This window comes from Lygodium microphyllum, chromosome 29 (assembly GCF_053477565.2).
Source record: "Lygodium microphyllum isolate KBCC chromosome 29, Lygodium_microphyllum_v1.1.10, whole genome shotgun sequence".
Taxonomy (NCBI): domain Eukaryota; kingdom Viridiplantae; phylum Streptophyta; class Polypodiopsida; order Schizaeales; family Lygodiaceae; genus Lygodium; species Lygodium microphyllum.
This window is the reverse complement of record NC_141163.1, coordinates 28,690,727-28,709,818: the sequence shown is the minus strand read 5'-3', so window position 1 is coordinate 28,709,818 and position 19,092 is coordinate 28,690,727. Positions and strand designations below refer to the sequence as shown.

At 42.1% G+C, this 19,092-nt stretch overlaps 2 protein-coding genes across 5 annotated transcripts in view; one reads left to right on the top strand and one right to left on the bottom strand.

Annotated features, from left to right (window-relative positions):
- The window catches only part of LOC148010481 (E3 ubiquitin-protein ligase APD2-like), an 85,290-nt gene that overhangs the window by 28,538 nt on the left and 37,660 nt on the right, over positions 1–19,092 (top strand). For all 4 annotated transcript variants that reach the window (XM_087671853.1, XM_087671854.1, XM_087671852.1 and 1 more), the window contains 6 exons: positions 11,745–11,851; positions 11,960–12,082; positions 12,239–12,332; positions 12,422–12,496; positions 12,617–12,699; positions 12,825–12,971. In XM_087671853.1, coding sequence (XP_087527979.1) covers positions 11,745–11,851; positions 11,960–12,082; positions 12,239–12,332; positions 12,422–12,496; positions 12,617–12,699; positions 12,825–12,971 — 629 coding nt within the window. The remainder of the gene's footprint in view (positions 1–11,744; positions 11,852–11,959; positions 12,083–12,238; positions 12,333–12,421; positions 12,497–12,616; positions 12,700–12,824; positions 12,972–19,092) is intronic.
- On the bottom strand, positions 7,618–8,787 carry LOC148010482 (uncharacterized). Its single transcript, XM_087671795.1, has one exon. The coding sequence runs from the start codon at positions 8,747–8,749 to the stop codon at positions 7,634–7,636; it is 1,116 nt and encodes a 371-aa protein (XP_087527921.1). The 5' UTR covers positions 8,750–8,787; the 3' UTR covers positions 7,618–7,633.

Genomic DNA, 19,092 nt, shown 5'->3' with positions numbered 1-19,092 from the left:
TGGTGGATTTTGGGTCAAGTTTGTTTCTCAGCTCATCTCGAACATGCACAAAAGCATCACATCCAAATCTGCGTAAATGGTCATATGAGGTTGATTTGCTAGACCAAACCTCCTTAGGGATGCCATTATTTAAGGACCTGTTTGGAGAGCGGTTGCAAATGTGAAGCACTGTTTTGAGTGCCTCTCCCCAAAATTCATGAGGGAGATTAGTAGTGGACAACATGCATCGCACTCTTTCACATAAATTCCTATTATATCTTTCAGCCACCCCATTTGAAGAAGGCCTGTAAGGAGCTGTAAGCTCCCTCTTAATACCATGCAAGTCACAAAAAGACTTGAATTCAATAGATGTGAACTCACCCCTATTATCAGTTCTCAAGCATTTTAGCTTTCTACTTGTCTGACTGGTCACAAATGCACGAAAAGTTTTAAAAACAACAAACACTTCACTTTTCTTTTTCAACAGGTATACCCAAATCTTTTTGGAACAATTATCAATAAAGTAGACAAAATATGCAGCACCACCCAACGATTTCATGGGCATACTAGATACATCAGAATGCACTAAGTTTAAGACATTGGACTTACGAGAGACACCAAAGTAAAAGGAAATTTTTATTTTCTTTCCAAACTGGCACTCATTACAAAAGTCAAGTTTAGAGCCCTTTCCATCAACCCTCTTCAGAGAGGTAAGGACATCAAGTCCTTTTTGGCTCATATGGCCTAATCTCTTATGCCATAATTCCAAGTGACTGCTAATTTTAGCAATTGCGAGAAACTTGGCATTCAAAGCTTTACACTGCAAATAATACAAAGTGTCCTTCTTGGTTCCTTTTGCAATCAGCATGGAACCCTTTTTCACTTTCCACAAACCACCACCAAACAGTGTAGTGTAACCATGCAAGTCAAGCTGACCAATAAAAAATAAACTCTTTTTAATGCCACTGACATCTCTCAACACAAGCTCTTGCCCATTGTCTAAAGACAAGTGTACAGTGCCAATCCCATCAATGCTGCAAGCATGGTTATTTTCGAGATACACCTTTCTATAACTACCTGCATTGAATATACCAAAACACTCCAAGCAAGGAGTTACATGGAAAGAGGCACTAGAGTCTACAATCCAAGTTTGAGTGACACTATTATCAACTGATAAAAGTGCATCAGTCACATCAACCCTAGTAATATGCATATCCTGCATGTGACATACAAGGGCATCATAATCAACTGCACATAATACATTTGCCTCTGTATCTGAAAGCTCCTCTATGACCACATTGGAGGCCACATTGGTCTTTTTCTTGCCATTGGCTACCTCAGATGTATCTATCTTATCCTCCTTATTCTTTTTGTCTCCTGCATTCTTCTTCCTCTCTTCTTCCTTCTTGTAATACTTGCAATCAGGTTTCTTGTGGCCCTTCCAACCACAGTGATAGCAAGTAATGTTACTGTTTTCTTTTCCTTTGCTTTTGCTTCTATTTCTTTGTCTTGCATTTGCATTTTTCTTTTCACAGGCTGCCTCTTACATTATAAGCTGAGTTGTTGTCTTCTCCACTAGACATACATCTAATTTCTTCATTCAAGATTGAACCCCTCACCCCATCATATGAGAGATTGGGGTTATTACTGAGAGAAACCACCAAGGTCTCCCAAGAGTTAGGCAGTGTCATGATAAAAAAGATCACCCTCAACTTATCATCAAAATCCATATTTGTATCCTTGAACTGATTTAAAATGCCTGTAAATGCACTCAAGTGCTCAGCTGCAGGCTTCGACTCATCCAATCGCATATTCACCAACTTGTGCATTAAATGCACCTGATTAATAGGTGTGGTGATCTCATAGGTAGTTTTCAGCTTCTCCCATATTGCATAACATGTATCTAAACCCTTAATGTCTGTCTAGTTGTCATCAGCGACACCCATCTTAATGTAAGCCACAGTCTTTTTGTTTACTTTGGCCCAATTTGCATTAGACATTTGTGCGGGTTTATCTTTCTGCAAAGCATCCTCACAATCCTTTAGGAACAATATGCCTTGGATACTGTCTTTCCAAAGGTCAAAGCCATGACCATCAAACTGTTTGATTTCCATCAAACTCTTGATGTTTGAACTGGAAGAATTTACAGCGGTTTTATCACAAACACAAGAGTAAATGCCCTTGAACTGTAGAAACACAAGCTGAACCAACAAACACACTGCTGTTCTTCCTCAAACAGTAATAAATCTTTGCTATTTGTACATGAACCAGCCACCACAGGGGCAAAAATGTAGAAATTTACCAAATTTTGCACAAAGCCCTAAAATTTCAAATCCAAAAGTGCATAAATGTCAGCCAATCTGACCCAACTGAGAAAAATTTTACCAATACATGAAAAGCTCCAATTTTTTGGGATCCAATGTCAAGAAATTTTACTCAAAAGAGTGAAATTCTGACAAATTTGGTAAAATTCCCAATTTAATTGAGGTCGTGAACCCCTGACAAAGAGAGGGATAGAAGAAATTTGAAATTTTTTGTTAAAAAAAAAGGGGTGGGTTTCCGTTGAACTTGCCCGGTCGCGTGATTGACGCACTGACGGTTGTCACGCCTGGTCGTCACCTGCTGGCGCTTGGTCCTTGTGGAAAATTGTCGACTAGCCGCCACGATGGTTTCGGCTTTGTGCGTCGTTTGCCCAACTGTTGCCACGATTGCCGCCCGACTGCTGCCCACCTATCGTCTGCTGCTCGACACGTTGCCTGCATGCCACACGTTGCAGTGTCACCTGCCTGTGACCCTCGTAGTGAGCCCGTCAACTATGACTTGATTGTCGCCTGACTGTTGCCCACTACTCGTCTCCTGTTGTTGGTCTTACGAAACACGCGAAACCTTAAGCTCTGATACCAATTGTTGGAACTCAGTTGGGGATGTGCAACAGTTCGAGGAGTGAGCGTGAGAGTGACGACTTGAGTCAGAGAGGGAGAGTGAAAGTACGATTAGATTTAATTGTACCAACAATGTGTGGGTACATAAAGAATAAAATGCATTTATACTTAGGGAACGTAAGGGTGCATTCACGTGTACAGCTAAATAATGTGTGTGTACTATACACGGAGGTCAAATGGGCATTTATCCCAATAGTCATGCTGTAGCCCACAAAGATAAGATTCCTTGACTTCTAGTCGAGCTTCATCTTTCTCTTCTTCTTGTCCACGTGGACAAATGCATCACATTCGAAGATGCGAAAATGAGACACAGAAGGTTTCTTCCCAAAGAAAGCCTCATATGAAGTCATGTCTTGCAAAGTAGAAGTCAGAGATCGGTTGTGGATGTGAATTGCAGTAGCCACGGCCTCACCCCAAAGAGAATGAGGAAAACTTCTATGCCCTAGCATCAAACATGCCATCTCCAGCATGGTCTGATTTGCACGCTCCACCACACCATTCTCTGATGGTGTGTTTAGATGGGAATACTCCACCCGAATGCTATCGTCCGTGCAAAACTGAGAAAAGAGGTGAGACGTAAACTCACCACCATGATTGGCTTGTATGCCATGGACTTTGGAAGTAGTTTGCGTCTCTACAAACACCTTTCAGTTGCAGAATCAGGAGTATGCCTTGCTCTTGTACTCCTGAAAGTAAGGTCACACATAACGATTGAAGTTGTCACAATTAGTATCAAATACTTGGCCTTTCCAAGGGAGGCCATGACCGTAGGTCCACAAAGATTGGTATGCACCAATTCCAATGTTGAAGAAGCCTTGCTAGAGGCAACCAGTGGGTGAGGCGCATATGCTGCTTGCCCCTCAAGCAGCTAGGGCATAAAGTGTGAAGAGGAGAGAAATCAAGATGTCCCTCCACCATCTTCTTACACGAAGCCTGCCGTATTGCATCAAGATGAAGATGCCCATAATGAGCATGCCAAAGTAGCCCAAGCTCATGGGAAGACCGCACGGCTAAGGCTATGAGCTTATAGAGCCCAACCTCCTGTGTATCTGTCCAAAGAGCTGCACTTGTAGAAGCATCCTCTACGGCAACTGTATCTTGGGTAAAAATGACTTGGGTACCTAGTTGTGTAAGACCATGGATAGACAATAGGCTAAAGCCCAAATCCAATACATAAAGAACTTTGGTGGAAGAAGACTGCCTGTCAGAGAATAAAGGTAAAATCTCCATGCCCCGAGCAGGAATAGTAGAGTTGTCACCAATGGTGAGTGTGCCCCCTCTAGAACGGATGTCTTGAAGCCAATCCTTCTTGAAGGTCATGTGAGAAGAAGCACCACTATCCACGAGCCAAGGCTTCTCTTGAGTGGTAGAAGCAAGGGTGGTATCCTCCTCGACAAACACATGCAGAAAGATGAACTCTGTCGTGGTTGGGGTTGCCTTCTAATCTTTCTCCTTGGGCTTTAAATGGTGGTACTTTTGCCAACATGTGTCGTCGGGATGAGTGCCCTTTCCATAGTGTGGGCACTTGGGCTTCTTCTCCTTCGAATCCTTCGTGTCTTCTTCCTTCTTGTCCTTGGCCTTTTCCTTCTGCTTCTTCTTCTTCCCACCACTTGTAGCTGCACTAAAAGCCTTGGTGGAGCCAGAACCACTGGCCCCCACTTCTTTGAGTCGCTCATCATGCTCCAAGACAAGCGGTGAAAGCCCCTTCCATAAGAGTTTGTTGCGGGTTCTCGAGGTGACGAGGTTGGTGTAGAAAACATTGAACCAAGGAGATGGCAGCTAAGTCAGAAGAATCATCGCCATATCCTCAGAAGAGATTGTCCGTCCAAGAGTGGCAAGCTCACCTCTCATATCCTCCATCTTCATGATATGCTCCTTCATGGAAGAAGAATCATCAAAACTGAGCATTCACAATTTCTTCTCAAGGGAAATCTTGTGGGCAAAAGTCTCGTGTTGATACAAATACGCAAGCTTCTTCCACACTTCCACTGCAGTTTGCAACCTGTGAACATGCAAGAATAGAATCTTGTAGACTCATGAAGAGAAATGATCGGGCTTGAGAGTTGAGCCGATCCCATAAGGCTGCATAGTCCATCGAGGTCCCATCATCAGGGTCCTCGGGACGAGCAATCGGTGAAGAAACAAGCTCCCATAGGTTGAAGGTGTCAAGGATACACTCCACCTTACAAGACTATTATGAATAGTTGAAACCATCCAATTTGTCTTCCTTGGGTAAAGAAGGGAGTGTAGGCACTTGAATAGAGGGAATCAGAGAAGGCTTACGAACATCCGATGGAGGCTTCTTCGACGGAGCCTTCACTGTAGACGGAACCCTTTGAGATAAATGGACAAAAGAAGGATGGGTTCGAGGAGACTCTTGTCGGCAATCACGAAACTCATGATATTCACGTCTCTACTGAGAGGAGTGCTGAGAAAGGAGCTCCTCCTCCAAGGCATCAAAGCTTGAGAATTGGTAAGATATCTTCTGAATTTGTAATCACCAAGCAATTGGCAACACAAGACATAAAGAGAATGTGCCGATTGCACAAAAAATTGTCACCAACCACCACAGATGTTGCTGCCTTGGCCCAGGTGATGTCTATACCCAAATGCAATGCCAGATGAAGTCATCTCCTCGTGTGGATGCCGCCTGTAGCCAAACACAATGTTTGATGTGGTTGCCTCCTCCAAACGATGCCGCCTCAGCAAAACGCAAGGTGGGGAGTGTCTAGATATGGTCGCCTCCACTACATTTGATGGTGGAAGGTTGGGGGTTGATGGCCGGTGTCCTCCTTTGTTCTCCTCTATGCTCTCAGGTAGGTGATGATACTATGTGAGAGTGCACAACGGAAGAAGGAACACGGAGAGAGAGAGAGAGAGAGAGAGAGAGAGAGAGAGAGAGAGAGAGAGAGAGAGAGAGAGAAGAAATACTGCACTGACTGAAATGAATGCTAAATACAATGATGTGGACTGATCAGTCCTTGCACGCAGTTTGGAGCATTGGTGAGGGCACCAGGTCAGGCTGAAATGAATGGCAGCACCAATGTTGGAGAGGAACGGGAGATGGAGTGCTGAAATCTGCAGAAGAGAGTGTATGTGAGTGACTGGGGGGCTGCTATATCCCTGCCCCTCAAATCTGGTTGACCATTTGGCTCAAAACTGGCCAACTGGCCCTAAATCTGGCCAACCTGCAGAAAATGCCCTAAAATGGGCTGCCTGCCACCCAAGAAGGAATTGCAAACTCACACAAATGCTGAATGAGCTGACAGAGCTCCTCTGTCTCCTGCCAGACTCTGATAGGAGCTCACAACCAGGAGATGACAGATTGACATGCTAAAATAGGCAGGTTAACACATAATAGTCTGAAACTCCATGTTGATCTTAGAAGACATTGTCACCTAAATAACTTGCACGAAAATAAGTGCAGGCCCTTCTAACTTCGATAACTCAGCCTGCTAGGGCTTCCATTGCTCGTCCTGAACCTGTCTCAACCATCAAAGGTGATGAAAACTCAAAATCTGCTCCAAAAGATTGAAAACACAGCTTTTCCTCCTCCATGAATAGCAAACACAGCAACTTTGCTCCTTTTCCACGCTTCACTTGTTTGCCTCAGCCATGTGTTGAGCACAACCCTCTTGCCATGGATGGCCAAGCAAGAGAACTGTGCAAACTAGCAGTAGAAACAAAATATGTTCTTGCAGCAAGAATACGTGCATGCTACATTGGAGGGCCGCCTTTTTTTCTGGATACATAGTATGGAACTTTAGCTGCATAAAATGATGTGTACTATAGAAAAGATAGTGCACACCTTCATGCACTTAAATTATCCTGAAGTCTAAACTTGCGCTCTAATGCATCTAATGCAACTTATTCTTCTCTCTCAAACATTTCACATCTATTGCTCATGTGACATGCAACTAAGGATCTAACCCAGGGCCTACGACAAAATGATCCTAATGGGAATTACATGCACTGAAATGCCCCATAGATGTCCAATCTCATAGAAACATGAAACGGGGAACGGGAACGGGGAACAGGGACGGGGACGGGAACGCCAAACCTAGGGAACGGGGACGTGGGAACGGGAACGGCATTTAAAAAATCAAAATTCATGAAAAAAATTTAATATTTCACTTATAATCCATGTGGACTCTGGAGTGTTAAAACTTAAAACCAAGGTATATAATCCAGAAGGACAAATCATTTTAAGTTTTAACTTTAAGATATCATGCATTATTCTAAAACTACTCATTAGAAATTGAATTGCAACTTACAAGGCTTAAGAGGTAAGCTATTCAATTATAAATAATAAAATCCATAATACATATGTCAAAAATCATAAATGATAAAACAATGAACAATGAACTAAACTTTAAAGTCTAAGCTAAAAGAACATGCCTATGGTACCATTGCCAAAAAACTTAAAAGATTACAAATATGAAATTGAAGTCTAATCTTTGAAAGAACATGCTCATTGCCCCAAAAAAGACTACAAATATAAAGTCTAATCTCTAGACTGAAGCAAAATGCGGCATGCCAAAATAGCCCAAAGGGCAACTGCAAGACTGTAAGACTCAAGTACAAATATAATATCGGCATGGCACAACTGTCAACAGCCCAAGTGTCACAGTGTCATCAATGATCATAATATCATATATAATGTAAATGTGTCATGACTTATGTATCATGAGACTCGTGATAAGTAAGCTAAATCAAAGATCATGATCATGATCTGAGGCTGCTCTAGCCACTCCTGAAGTGCCAGCCTCATCATCATGTGTACCATGAATTGCTGCATCTCCCTCAACATCAGCATGTGTCTCCTCTTCTTGCTGCATCTCCCACTCTGTGAATGGATCAGGCTTTGTTGTCATACTGTTACATAACATCCTCAAATTAGCACTAATGAATACTAGATCGTTTGCCCTCTCCACACCAAGACGGTTCCTCTTCTTTGAAGCAATGTGAGCGTAGGTACTCCACAATTGCTCCAAACAAGAGGAGCTAACTGACTGACTCAAAATACGGATGGCTAGTTGCTGCAACTCACGACCATCCGAACCATAGTCCTCCCACCACAAAGCTGCCCCAATCTTACAGCGATCTTTCTTTGCATCCCTACAACCAAAAGAACCCCGAAAGGTCCTATAACATGAAAGCTGATCTCTGATCTTTCGTCTAGTGCCATGATCAGGCACTAGACGAGACAATATAAGTCTCCATGCATCCATAACCTCAGCGTCATTCTCCTGACCCTTGCCCTGGAACTCAGGATCCACAACAAATGCAGCTGCATGCATGGGTGAGCTATAGGAGTTCCACCTCGTCACAACTAAATGGTGTATTTCCTCATACACCTCATCATTTGGTGCCAACTCCTGCAACTTTTCATTCAGCCTGTCCATAGCCTCATATATCTTGCCAATGCAAGGTTGCATAGCATCCATAACCCTCAATAAATGTACAATGGGTGATAGCATAGCATCTATCCGCTTTACATCATCCCAAAAAGTGGAGTTATTTGCTTTCTCCAAGCATAAGATACGTGTAGGAGTATCTGCCAATGTTGATGAGGTAAACTCATCACTAAGAAATAACTGCCTCAAGGCACCACTGCATTCTCTTAATCTGCCTAGCATCAAGAAGTTAAAGGCAAATCTGGTATCAGAGTATTTTAAAAGTGTCTTCTTCGACCGCAAAGAGAAGTGATGGCGAAGAAATTGGTGATTCAAAACAAAGCTAACCATTTGAGCTCCTTGCTCTATGACAGGTGCAATCCATGACAGGTTACCAATATCCTTTAGTAGGTTGTTCAAGCAATGAGCCATACAATATGAAACTGTGATATGCGGATAATATCCCTGAATAATAGCACCTGCTGCCCTATTTGCAGGCTCTCCATCTGCAACAAATCCCACAACATGCTCTGGGCCAATAAGCTCAACACCTGTAACCCACTCTGCTGCAAGTACATCTGCTGACTTTCCTGTCCCCTATGCATCATGTGAAGATATGAAATACATTTCTCCACGAGAATAAGCAACCATACCATGAATGGATCGCTTGCGTGTATTACTCCAACCATCAGCAATCAAGGAAACTCCATTTTTAGCCCACATGCTCTTTCTAGTCACTGTTGCTTGCTCAACAAGGCGCTTTTCCTTGTTGAGCAAAGTGGTGCGTAAGGTCTCTGATGATGGAGGTACATACGAACGGCCATACTCACCAATCTTCTTGCGTATCAATTTAAAATACTCTGACCTGGCTGCACGAAATTGAATGTGGTCATGATAAAAAAAGCGTGCCACTGATGTATCCACCTCTTCCTTCTTCTTGGGATCCCAACTAGCATCAAGTGTGCTTTGTCTACGTGCAACATGTGGCGTTGTTGATGCCATGGCCGATGCAATGCCTGCAGTAGGTGTGGAGGTAGCACTTCCTGATACTGACCCTGCTCTAGATACATCTGATGGGGATGGTGTCACAAAAGTTGCAGGGTCAACTGCAACACGTCGTGGTCTAGATGCAAGATAAGCTTGTTGCTGCTACACGGTGACGAAGCTCCCTTTGCTTCTCCAAGGTCACATTTGGACAAAACTGCACCTCTGAATTTGGCTCATGTAGGAGATGAGCTCGGACCTGATTATGCATAAATATTAAAATGGAACAAGTGGCAATTGGTAGTCCATATTCTAATATTTAAGGAACTTTGAAAAATTAAAATCAATAAAAATTTGAAATACAAATGCTCGGCTCAATGAATTACCTTGTTTGCTCCACTAGTTCGCTTGTATGGGCAAAGCTTGCAAGTCCATGGTCGAGATCCTCCACCACTCAAAGGGCGGTCAGCATTTACCTCTTCCCACCATGACCAATCATCAGACCTTCTTCCTCGACCACCAACCCGACGAGCGGGGCGGGAAGATGAAGCCATTTATGATTTCAGGCTGAAAATTGAAGGTTCAAGAGTCGAGAGAAGGAAAAATTGAAGGCTGAAAATCGAAGGCTCGAGAGAAGGGAGAAGGCTCAAGAGTCAAGACTCACTCAAGAGTCGAGAGAGAAGGGAAAGGGAGAGAAGGGAGAAGAAGAAGAAAAGAGGAGAACTTGGAACTTGGAAAAGAACTTAGAAGGAAGACTCAAGAGAAGAGGAGAAGAAGGAAGAGGAGGAAGAAGGTTCAAGGAAGAAGGAAGAAGAGAAGGGAGAAGTGAAGAGAAGGTAGAAGGAAGAAGAGAAGGAAGAGAAGAAAGAGAAAGAAGAGAAAGAAGAAGAAGGAAGAGAAGGAAGAGGTTGGAGGTGGGAGGAGAAAGAAGAGAAAGAAGAAGAAGGGAGAGAGGGAAGAGAAGGAAGAGAAGAAAGAAGAAGAAGGAAGAGAATGAAGGTGGCTGGGCCGCTGGCCGCTGGGGGCAGGATGCAGGCGGGTCCCGGGAGCAGGTTGCAGTAGAACGCGAAGAGCAGGATGCAGGCGGGAGTCTGGGCGCCGGGCGGGAGTAGAACGCGAAGCGCAGGCGGATGCAGAATGCGGACGACTAGGCGCAGGTAAGTTTCGCCTGCCACGTGTTGTTCCCTGTCCCGTTTCAGACAGGGAACGTTCCATCATTTGGAAACGCGGTCCATGACGGATACATTCCGAGGACGGCGATTCCACGTGCCGGGGGGCCATTCCGGCCGTTTCCTGTCACTATGTCCAATCTGCATGCATTACATGCCACAAGCCACACAAGCATAGAGGATACAGGGCCAAGCTCCTATCACAAGGATTGACATCCCATGCTATCGGCCCACACCATCTCGTGTGTGGAATTGTGGATGGAGTTGCCTAGTGTCTAGACTCTAGGGTCAAAGAGTGAATCTTGCAAGAGAGGTTGCACAATGAGCCCCAAATCTTTTGTATAGGACTTTTTAATATCCCTAGCCTTAGGACATATTCACGCAGCAAGACCCCTTAACTGTCCTGACTGTTAAGTTGCATTCACCTTGTGACCTATAGGCTATGGTCGATGGTGAATGACCAATGCTGCAGATGACATTCATGATGTCTGAGAATCTAACACCTGTTCTGGATGGGCACCCACAGCATACAGGGTCAAGCTCCCATCAAAAGGACTGACCTCCCATACCAGCAGCCTACACCATCTTGATGTATGGATAGAGCTGTGGCCTGGCGATGGTCTAGAGTCCAAGAGTGGATCTTGCAATAGATGTTGTACAAATGAGCCTTGAGTCCTTTTTTATAGGACTTCTTAACTGCCCTAGTCTTGGGTCTCATTCACACTACAAGACTCCTTAACTGTCCCGACTTCTAGCCATAGTGACTAAATGCCAAAATGGTCAATGGTCAATGGCCGATGCTGTGGGTGTCATCTAGAATGTTCAAGGATGTATCATGCACATTATTGGTATTTACAATTGCCCCTGCCCAATCTTGGGTGCATGTGACAAGAAGGCATGTGTGCGTTCCTCCTAAGACTGTGCTGTCTATTAAATGCAGCAAGGTGAAGTTGATTGTTTGAAGCATTCTGAACGAATTGCTGAGGAGACTATTTGAACCTTTTTTGCCCTATTTTCTTGTTAGGTGTCACCTTAAAGTCAGCTTATGCTTATTTTTTGTTGTAGTTACAAATGAATCATGTGGTATTAAATAGTTATGGCTATCGAAAAGATTAAGTGAATTTCAACTTGTGATTGGTTTTGACTTAGGCTGTGTGAAACTTTAGAAACATTAATGGAAGTTGTGCCAGCTTGTTGACTAACAAACATTCTCTCCAAGTGATAAGTGTTTAGCTGCCCAGAATTGACATATGAACTTGTGTCATGTGCCTTAGGATCGCTGTGGTTGCTGTTGAGCTTCTATGCTTCAGACTACGTGGAGATGGGGCCAAATTATTCGCATGTATATAGAGCCAATCCTTTGTTTGTAAGGGAAATTGTTGTGAGTATTCTGCTTGCTTTCTTACCTTCTGATTTAGAAGATATGCTGTTGACATGTTATCTGCATAAGGAACATGCATTTAGGTCTCTAGTGACAGTTTCACTTCAGGTAACCAACAGATTACAAAATGAAGGCCCCATTATCTATGGTTTCTCTAAACCTCCTGAATTGGACCAAGAAATAAACTGGATTGAAGCTCATGATGCAATTATTCCCAGCAATGAACACCAGGTACACCTAGTAACTCTGTTAAGATCTACTTGTTTGTAACATTTGATTGTCTTTGAAAAATGTTTGCTGGAGACTGTTTTATGAAGCTAACTCGTGAGACATCTTTGAAGTTTGTGTCATGAGAGCTTCTGACCTGTCATTTGATTCTGTCTGTAGGAGTGGGCTGTTTGGCTGAATAGAGGATCTCAGGTTGGAATACAATACAACATTTCAGATCCAAGCTTTGAGTTGCTTCTTGTTGTAATTCAGGGTAAGCAAGCAATCTGTTCCTTCTCCCTGCATTCACCTTCCCCATTCAGATTCAAAGCTGTATCACTGGCTTATGCATAAACCCGGCAGGGAAAGAGAACATGCAGAAATGGATTGAAGATCCTACCAGTCCTGATCCAATATCCTCTGGAAAGGTTGCTCAAGGTAGTCAAACAACATTCAATCATTCTCTAAGGGATTTTTGTTGAGGATGCTGCTAGATCGTGTTTGTGCTGTAGTTTTGTACAGTGTATATTGAAATCTGGCCTGCATTGTATTTGCTAGGTGCTGGGACTCTTGACTATGAAGTTGAAAGGGATCATACTTACTACTTAAGTTTGGGGAATTTTCATTCTTCAGATGTGCAGGTAATTTAAAACATCTTGAATTTTCCTTAAAAATTTGAGAGATTTTGAACCCTGAAGAGGAAGCTGCTCTTGTTGATCTGGGTGCGTAAAATCTTCAAACCACAAACAGTATTTTTGGATGCCAGGTGAACTTACAGTTTGCATTCAATAGCAAAGTACACAACACAGAGAACTTTACATCACAGTGCTACCTGGCATCCTCGACCTGTTCTGTGCATTTAAAGCTTTTTGGGAGTGATGTATTGCTACTAACATCACCACAAGTAACACAGGTATAAACCAAAAATCTATTGGAAAAAAGTCTTAGCCTGAATGTCCTGTTTTAATTTTTGTAAGGATATAGTGAGTGATACTGTCATGTTTTAAGCTTGGGAGTTTTTTTTCTTGCAGAAGTTTTATTAACCAGTTTTTGTCTCCTTCAGTGTGCCTGTTTGAAGAAAACTGTGTTGCTTTGAGTTATTCGAGTGTTCAAATATTTACATCGTTGAAGCACTTCATATACTCTATCTTGCAGTGCTATTACTTCCTATATGATAGGGTACTTGCCTGGCTAATATATTGCTGGTTCTGGAAAATGCTTCGGCTTAGTGTCAGCATCAAAAGCAGAACTGGAATCTGCCTGCCTGGATCACATAAAGCCTTGTCCTCCTTTTTCTCTAGCAAGTCTTTTCAGTGTGACCCTTCTTCTAAGGAGACTTACAATCTTGCCTGCCATTCTCTTCAGTGCATTGCCACCACCACTGCCACTGCCACTGGCAAACCTCTGGTCCCTGTTTTTTGAGATATAGTTTGATGTCAAAGTAGAGGTATGTTCCTGTGTCCAACTGTGGGAAACTTGCAGAACTTCTATAGCATGGTGGCAACAATCTAAGTGGCTCCAGACAGAAATTGCCATATGGATAATTGATGCTTTGATGCCCAAAATAAACACACTTTTTGAGTCCCTCAATATGGGTTTTGCAAAAGACTTGAGAACACATTTAAGAACTGTGGAGGGGAATCAAGCATAGCATTTGAATTGTGGTGGAGGCACATGGAAAGATACTAACCTCCTCCTCTGCAAAGTATTCTGCCTCACTCTATGTACAATCAGTTTGTCCCCAGGATCACATGGAAAGGGCATAGAGTTTTGATTCCGTCAATGAGAGAAAGTATGATTTATGAAGGAAAGTGACTGCCAATGGCTGCTGGAAACCTGGGATTCAATAATTACTTCAGTCATCAGGAAGTTTTGATGCTCAGATGCATCATTCCAATCCACATATATTGGCCAGCCTATCAGATGCTTGCTTTATATCTATGTGTTTTGTCCATCATTATGCTCCAACTGGTGGGTTCCCAAGATCCAATGTCGAGATGCATTGTCTTAAGAGCTTTATCCATAGCCAAAAGGGCTGCTTTTGCTGGCAAAAGAAATGACTTTTTTCCATGTGTGCTAGATCATTTAAAGGCGCTCAAGTATTTCTCCTTTCAATGATAGGAAGTACATGTTGCAAGGGGGTGTAACTGCCATTGGCCGCTGGAAAACTGGACTCTAGTGATTACAATCAGCCATTAGGGACTTTTGGCAGTATGGTCCATCCCACGTGTCTAGGTCAGTCCCCATGTTTCTGATGAAATGCTTACGTCTCTCTTAGATATTTTGGGCATTCATCAGAGAGTTTTAAATGCCAAGATTCATTCACCTTAATAGCTTTATGCATATCCTGAAAATGGCTGCTTTTGCTGAAAATGGCAAGCAATACATTTTTTTTGTGGGCTAAAACATGATGCTAAATATTCATGTAAGTATTTTCCCATGCATTTTGACGAGCATATTAATTTGCATAGGAACAGTTAAAAGATTTTTAAATATTTATGTAAGCATTTCCCCATGCATTTTGATGAGTATATTAATTTGCATAGGAATGCTTAAAAGCTGTTTAAATAAACTATTTCTTCCAACATCTGCACCAGAAATGTCTCAGGAGCTTATTAAAAGTATTTCTCCAACAAGATATATATGTTGTGAGTCTTCAGTGAGCATTGAAATAAGGGGTAGTCTTGTCCAGTAGAGAAAAGGGTATTTTTCAAATATATATTCAGTCATACTAAATTTCATGTAACTACGAGCTGCTTTTTTCAAGTGTGCATACCTGTACTATTTAGCAATCATCCCACTTTTAGAAGGAAGCATATGAACAGATCAAAGTGTTGAGCATAACCAGTCAGTTTAGAAGGGAGATATGATCCAAACTGTGGCGCTTTTCATTCTTATATAGGTGACCAAACATCTAGCATGGTCATGTGCACTCAACCCACTTTTTACAAGGAGGCATATGAACAGATCATGCCTTAGCATAGACAGTTGGTTTAGAAGGGAGATATGATGAAAAGTAAAGCCCTTTTTATGTTGACATGTCAATGAACAAGCATTCATAAAGCAAAGTGTTCCTCGATTCAATCTCGCAATAATTAGCCTGTAATATCTTGCTTTTCCTTGATCCTGTTTACTTTCGTCAAATCAAAACTACTACATTCAATGAAGCTAGCGTTTCTTCTTGGCAAGGGTGATAGATGACCTGATTTAATTCAAATTACAGCAAGCATTAAATTCACAAATCTGAAATAACACACTTTACCGATTAATTTGGACAACCGACACCCAATTGGCCCCTTGAGTAAATCCCAGGTGCATAAGGACAGTACAACATGACCAGAACAACCTTCCTTTTTAGAAAAGCATTTTTTGTAACCATAACTCAATGATTTATGTGCAGAATTGCAGTCTGGGGATCTCTGAATTCATTGTTTCTACTGTCCAGCATGTCCAAAACAACATCCCTTTTAGGAAAGCATTTTCTATGACCAAAACTCAATGATTCATGTGCAGAATTGCAGTTTGTAGATCTCTGAATTCATTGTTCTTATTGTCCAGCATGTCCAAAACAACATACCTTTTAGTTCTTGCATTGGAGAAGCCAACAGTTGCTCCTGAATCTGGATAGTGAGGCTCTTGCTTCAGCAGAAGTGCAAAGAAAACACAGAATTGTACCTTCGATGGAATCGGCCCATCATGCAAAGCATTTCCTATGAGAATAAAGAGAGAGTTGATCAAAGGGAGCAAGCTCTACCTCCGTACATGAGTCAGAGACGACGAAGTATTCTCCATGGCTAATGAAGCTGCAACAATCTGCCCTCAGCTCCTCCAAAACTTCATTCTCAGATCTGCCCCTTATGTCTATTACGTTTTTTTTAATGCTCTCTCTCTCTCTCTCTCTCTCTCTCTTTTGGGAATTTGTGCCACATGGCATACATGTAACAATTCTCTCGTTTAAACCTTCCGGTCTAAAATTCTCCATGATTGGTGCAAAATTTAACCTCGGCACAGACCAAAGAAATTAATCCTCGTGTAAAAACAAAGATAATGATGCGAACAGATTCTGGGGTCCAAAAATAGTAACTCCCTAAATTTTAGGGATGGTGACCCTTGCATTCCTCGAGTTGTTCCGAGCAACTTTTATCATTGCAACCACATCAAAAAGTGTAATGTGGCTCAGTTAGAGTGACTTTTATTCCGTGAGCATTCTTACATGTGCATATTCTGTCTTGGCTAGGCTCATTGCCAATCCTAAGGCTCAGACAAACCATTAGTCCAATTTGTTCCAATGGATGCCTCTTTTGGCCATGTAAAGATCTTGGCTTATTCCAAGAGAAATGTGGGAGTAAAAAGCAACAACAACTAAAGAAAAGAAAAATAAAATATTTATATAAGTAAATAAGGAAAGCAACTGCAAAAAGTATCACCACCTGGTGACAGGGAGAGAGAAAATTTGTTGAAAAGAGTTTCTTTTGAGTGATATGTTGAGCTAAAAATGCATTACAAATTGATTAGCTCTTTTAAACAGCCCCAAAGCATGTAATTATCAAAACTTTCCTTAAAAAGGAACATGATCCTAGAGAGTTTCAGTGTCCCATAAGCCAAACCATAATTTGGGAGGATCCACCCATTGATAAATAGATAGGCCCACCATTCAATCTATCCTGTTTTTGCAGGTCATCACTCTTTTGCACAATTTTAGTCATCGGCCCACATCATCTAGTGGTTGTCCAGCCCTCGTGACTGCTGCCACACCTTCCTCAGCTGGCACCTACCTTGATGTTTCCCTTTGTTTGCTGCATTTATTGCTGCAACAGACTGCCCGTTGGTCCGGCACCGTTGGCGTTAGTTTCCAGCCTGCATTTGGTTGTTGCATAGGCTGGCCAACACCTGATTGGCCTCTATTAGCTATTGCCTAGTTTTACTTCATTGCCAGTGATTGGCTGATGTCATCTTCCAGGTGGTACATTGCTGTGTTTATCAGTTCCAGCCCTCCAAACTGCTGCATTTTGGTTTGCAGTTAGCTGCCCTTCCATTTTTAGCTCTAATTGGTGGTTACAATACTCCAGAATTGTCTGTGGTGGACATCACTATCCGACTATTATTTCTCTACCTTTGAGTATCTTGTACATTCTCCATCGTTTACGACATTGACTCATTCACTTTAGAGTTCTCTTTCTTCTCTATTTGTGTTTGTGTTTTTGCATTTTGCATTTTTGCATTATTGTGTTTTAGTCGTGTTCATACATGCTATGTTTTCTTTTTACAAACCCTAGCATATCTTCACATGGTAGCTCTGATGGCAATTCTGATGGTGACAATAACTTCGAAAGGGGTAAAAACTCTATTGCAACTAGCAAGCCCTCCCCTTCTACCATGGCCTCTGACCGAGGCGGAAAAGGAAAGCCTTAGAATGCATCAACAACATGCAATAGCTCCTCCTTCCTCCCTCAAGCCCCTAATCGGCTGCCTCCATAGTCAGCTAACCCAAAAAAAACCTATGCCAACTTGTATGGGTAAGTTTGCTAAGTGGCAACCTTGGAAAGTCAAATTTCAGCATTAATTAATGAATTTTCAGAATTGAATTTCTAAAGATTAGTTAATTATTCATTTGTCCTTGCCGAAGAATTGGCTAGTACCCATTCACATTTAGTGTGCTAACCCCCATGGAACATTAAGTTGTTCTAAACATTAATTGGCCTAGGACTAGCATTAATTAATTAATTAATTAATTAATGCCTAGTCTCAATGTCACCATTGGACATTTTAACAGCCTAGTGAATGGCTTAGACCCAAATTGACACCAAGCACCTATAGGTACATGCTAGCATGCTGCATAACTTTATATAACTTTTGTCAATGCCACCCATTGCTCCCTTGTGGTGCTTAGGCCATCACCATGACTTAATCGACTTCCACTTCAGAAGTGCACCTCACATGTGTACAACTTAATTATACCAAAGCTAAGCATTAAAAATACACGTCCCTATGATAGGCCTCCCCCTTGAAATCCTTGCAATCGTCCCCGATTGTATGTCAATGTGACACAAGCACATGTACTCAATTGGAAAAAGCCTAGGCATCATGGTCTAAGAACGTTGCCAGGTACTATTCACTATGCTACTACCAAATAGCCCATATAATTAAGTTATAACTGAACCGAAATGAATTAGAACTGCTATTAGATCCACATAGGATGCATCCAATAACTTTGTACCAAAAACGTTTTGACCATGCAACCATAGTAAAGTATGAACTAAGCATAAACCATGGCTGAACTCTTAGTGGCATTACATAATATTGCTGTCCAATAAAACTTAGCTGAATATCATTGATTATTAATGCAAATGTATAGTCTCGTAGTTGGCGTGAGAACCATACCCATTTGCATACAAACTACAGTGACTATACATTGAATAGTGACATCATGGCAAACATACTACGAGCAAATAGTACCTTGGATGCATGTTGAATACATCCAAGATCCATTACATACATAAGCTATCCATCACTAGAGGAGTGGAACTGCTACCTCCCTCTCAAGCATTAGCCAATGCTTTGGACCTTTTGCTTTGTTGAACTTGAAAGAGCTCGATCTAAAGTTGGCTCTAGCTGAAATGCCTCAAGGTAAAGGTGCAACAATTGAGGGTGGTTTGCCAAGTCACCTATTGAGATAAAAATGCATTCTAAACTTAATTAGCTCTTAATAACAGCCCCAAACTCAAGATTACTAAATATATATTAAAAAGAAATGCAATCCTAGAGAGATTGTCCCATAAGCCAAACCCTAATTTGGGAGGACCCATCCATCTATAAATAGAGGGGCTGCCCAGCGACCGCTCAGCTCGATCTTGTTTTTGCAATTTGTAGTTGTCTTCTTTCTACTGTCCACACCCTTGTTTGTGGAGGATATCTCAGTTCGAGTTGTTGCCTACTACCATCCATCATCAGGTGCTTGCTGTCCAGCACCTTGCTGCTGTTGGTGACTGTTTCCAGCCTGGTGTCATCATCAGAACAGTCGCGTTTACTGTTGC

Bases quoted from the DNA above. Each gene is read 5' to 3' on its own strand.
- LOC148010482 (XM_087671795.1), bottom strand. From the start codon at position 8,749: ATGGCTCATTGCTTGAACAACCTACTAAAGGATATTGGTAACCTGTCA.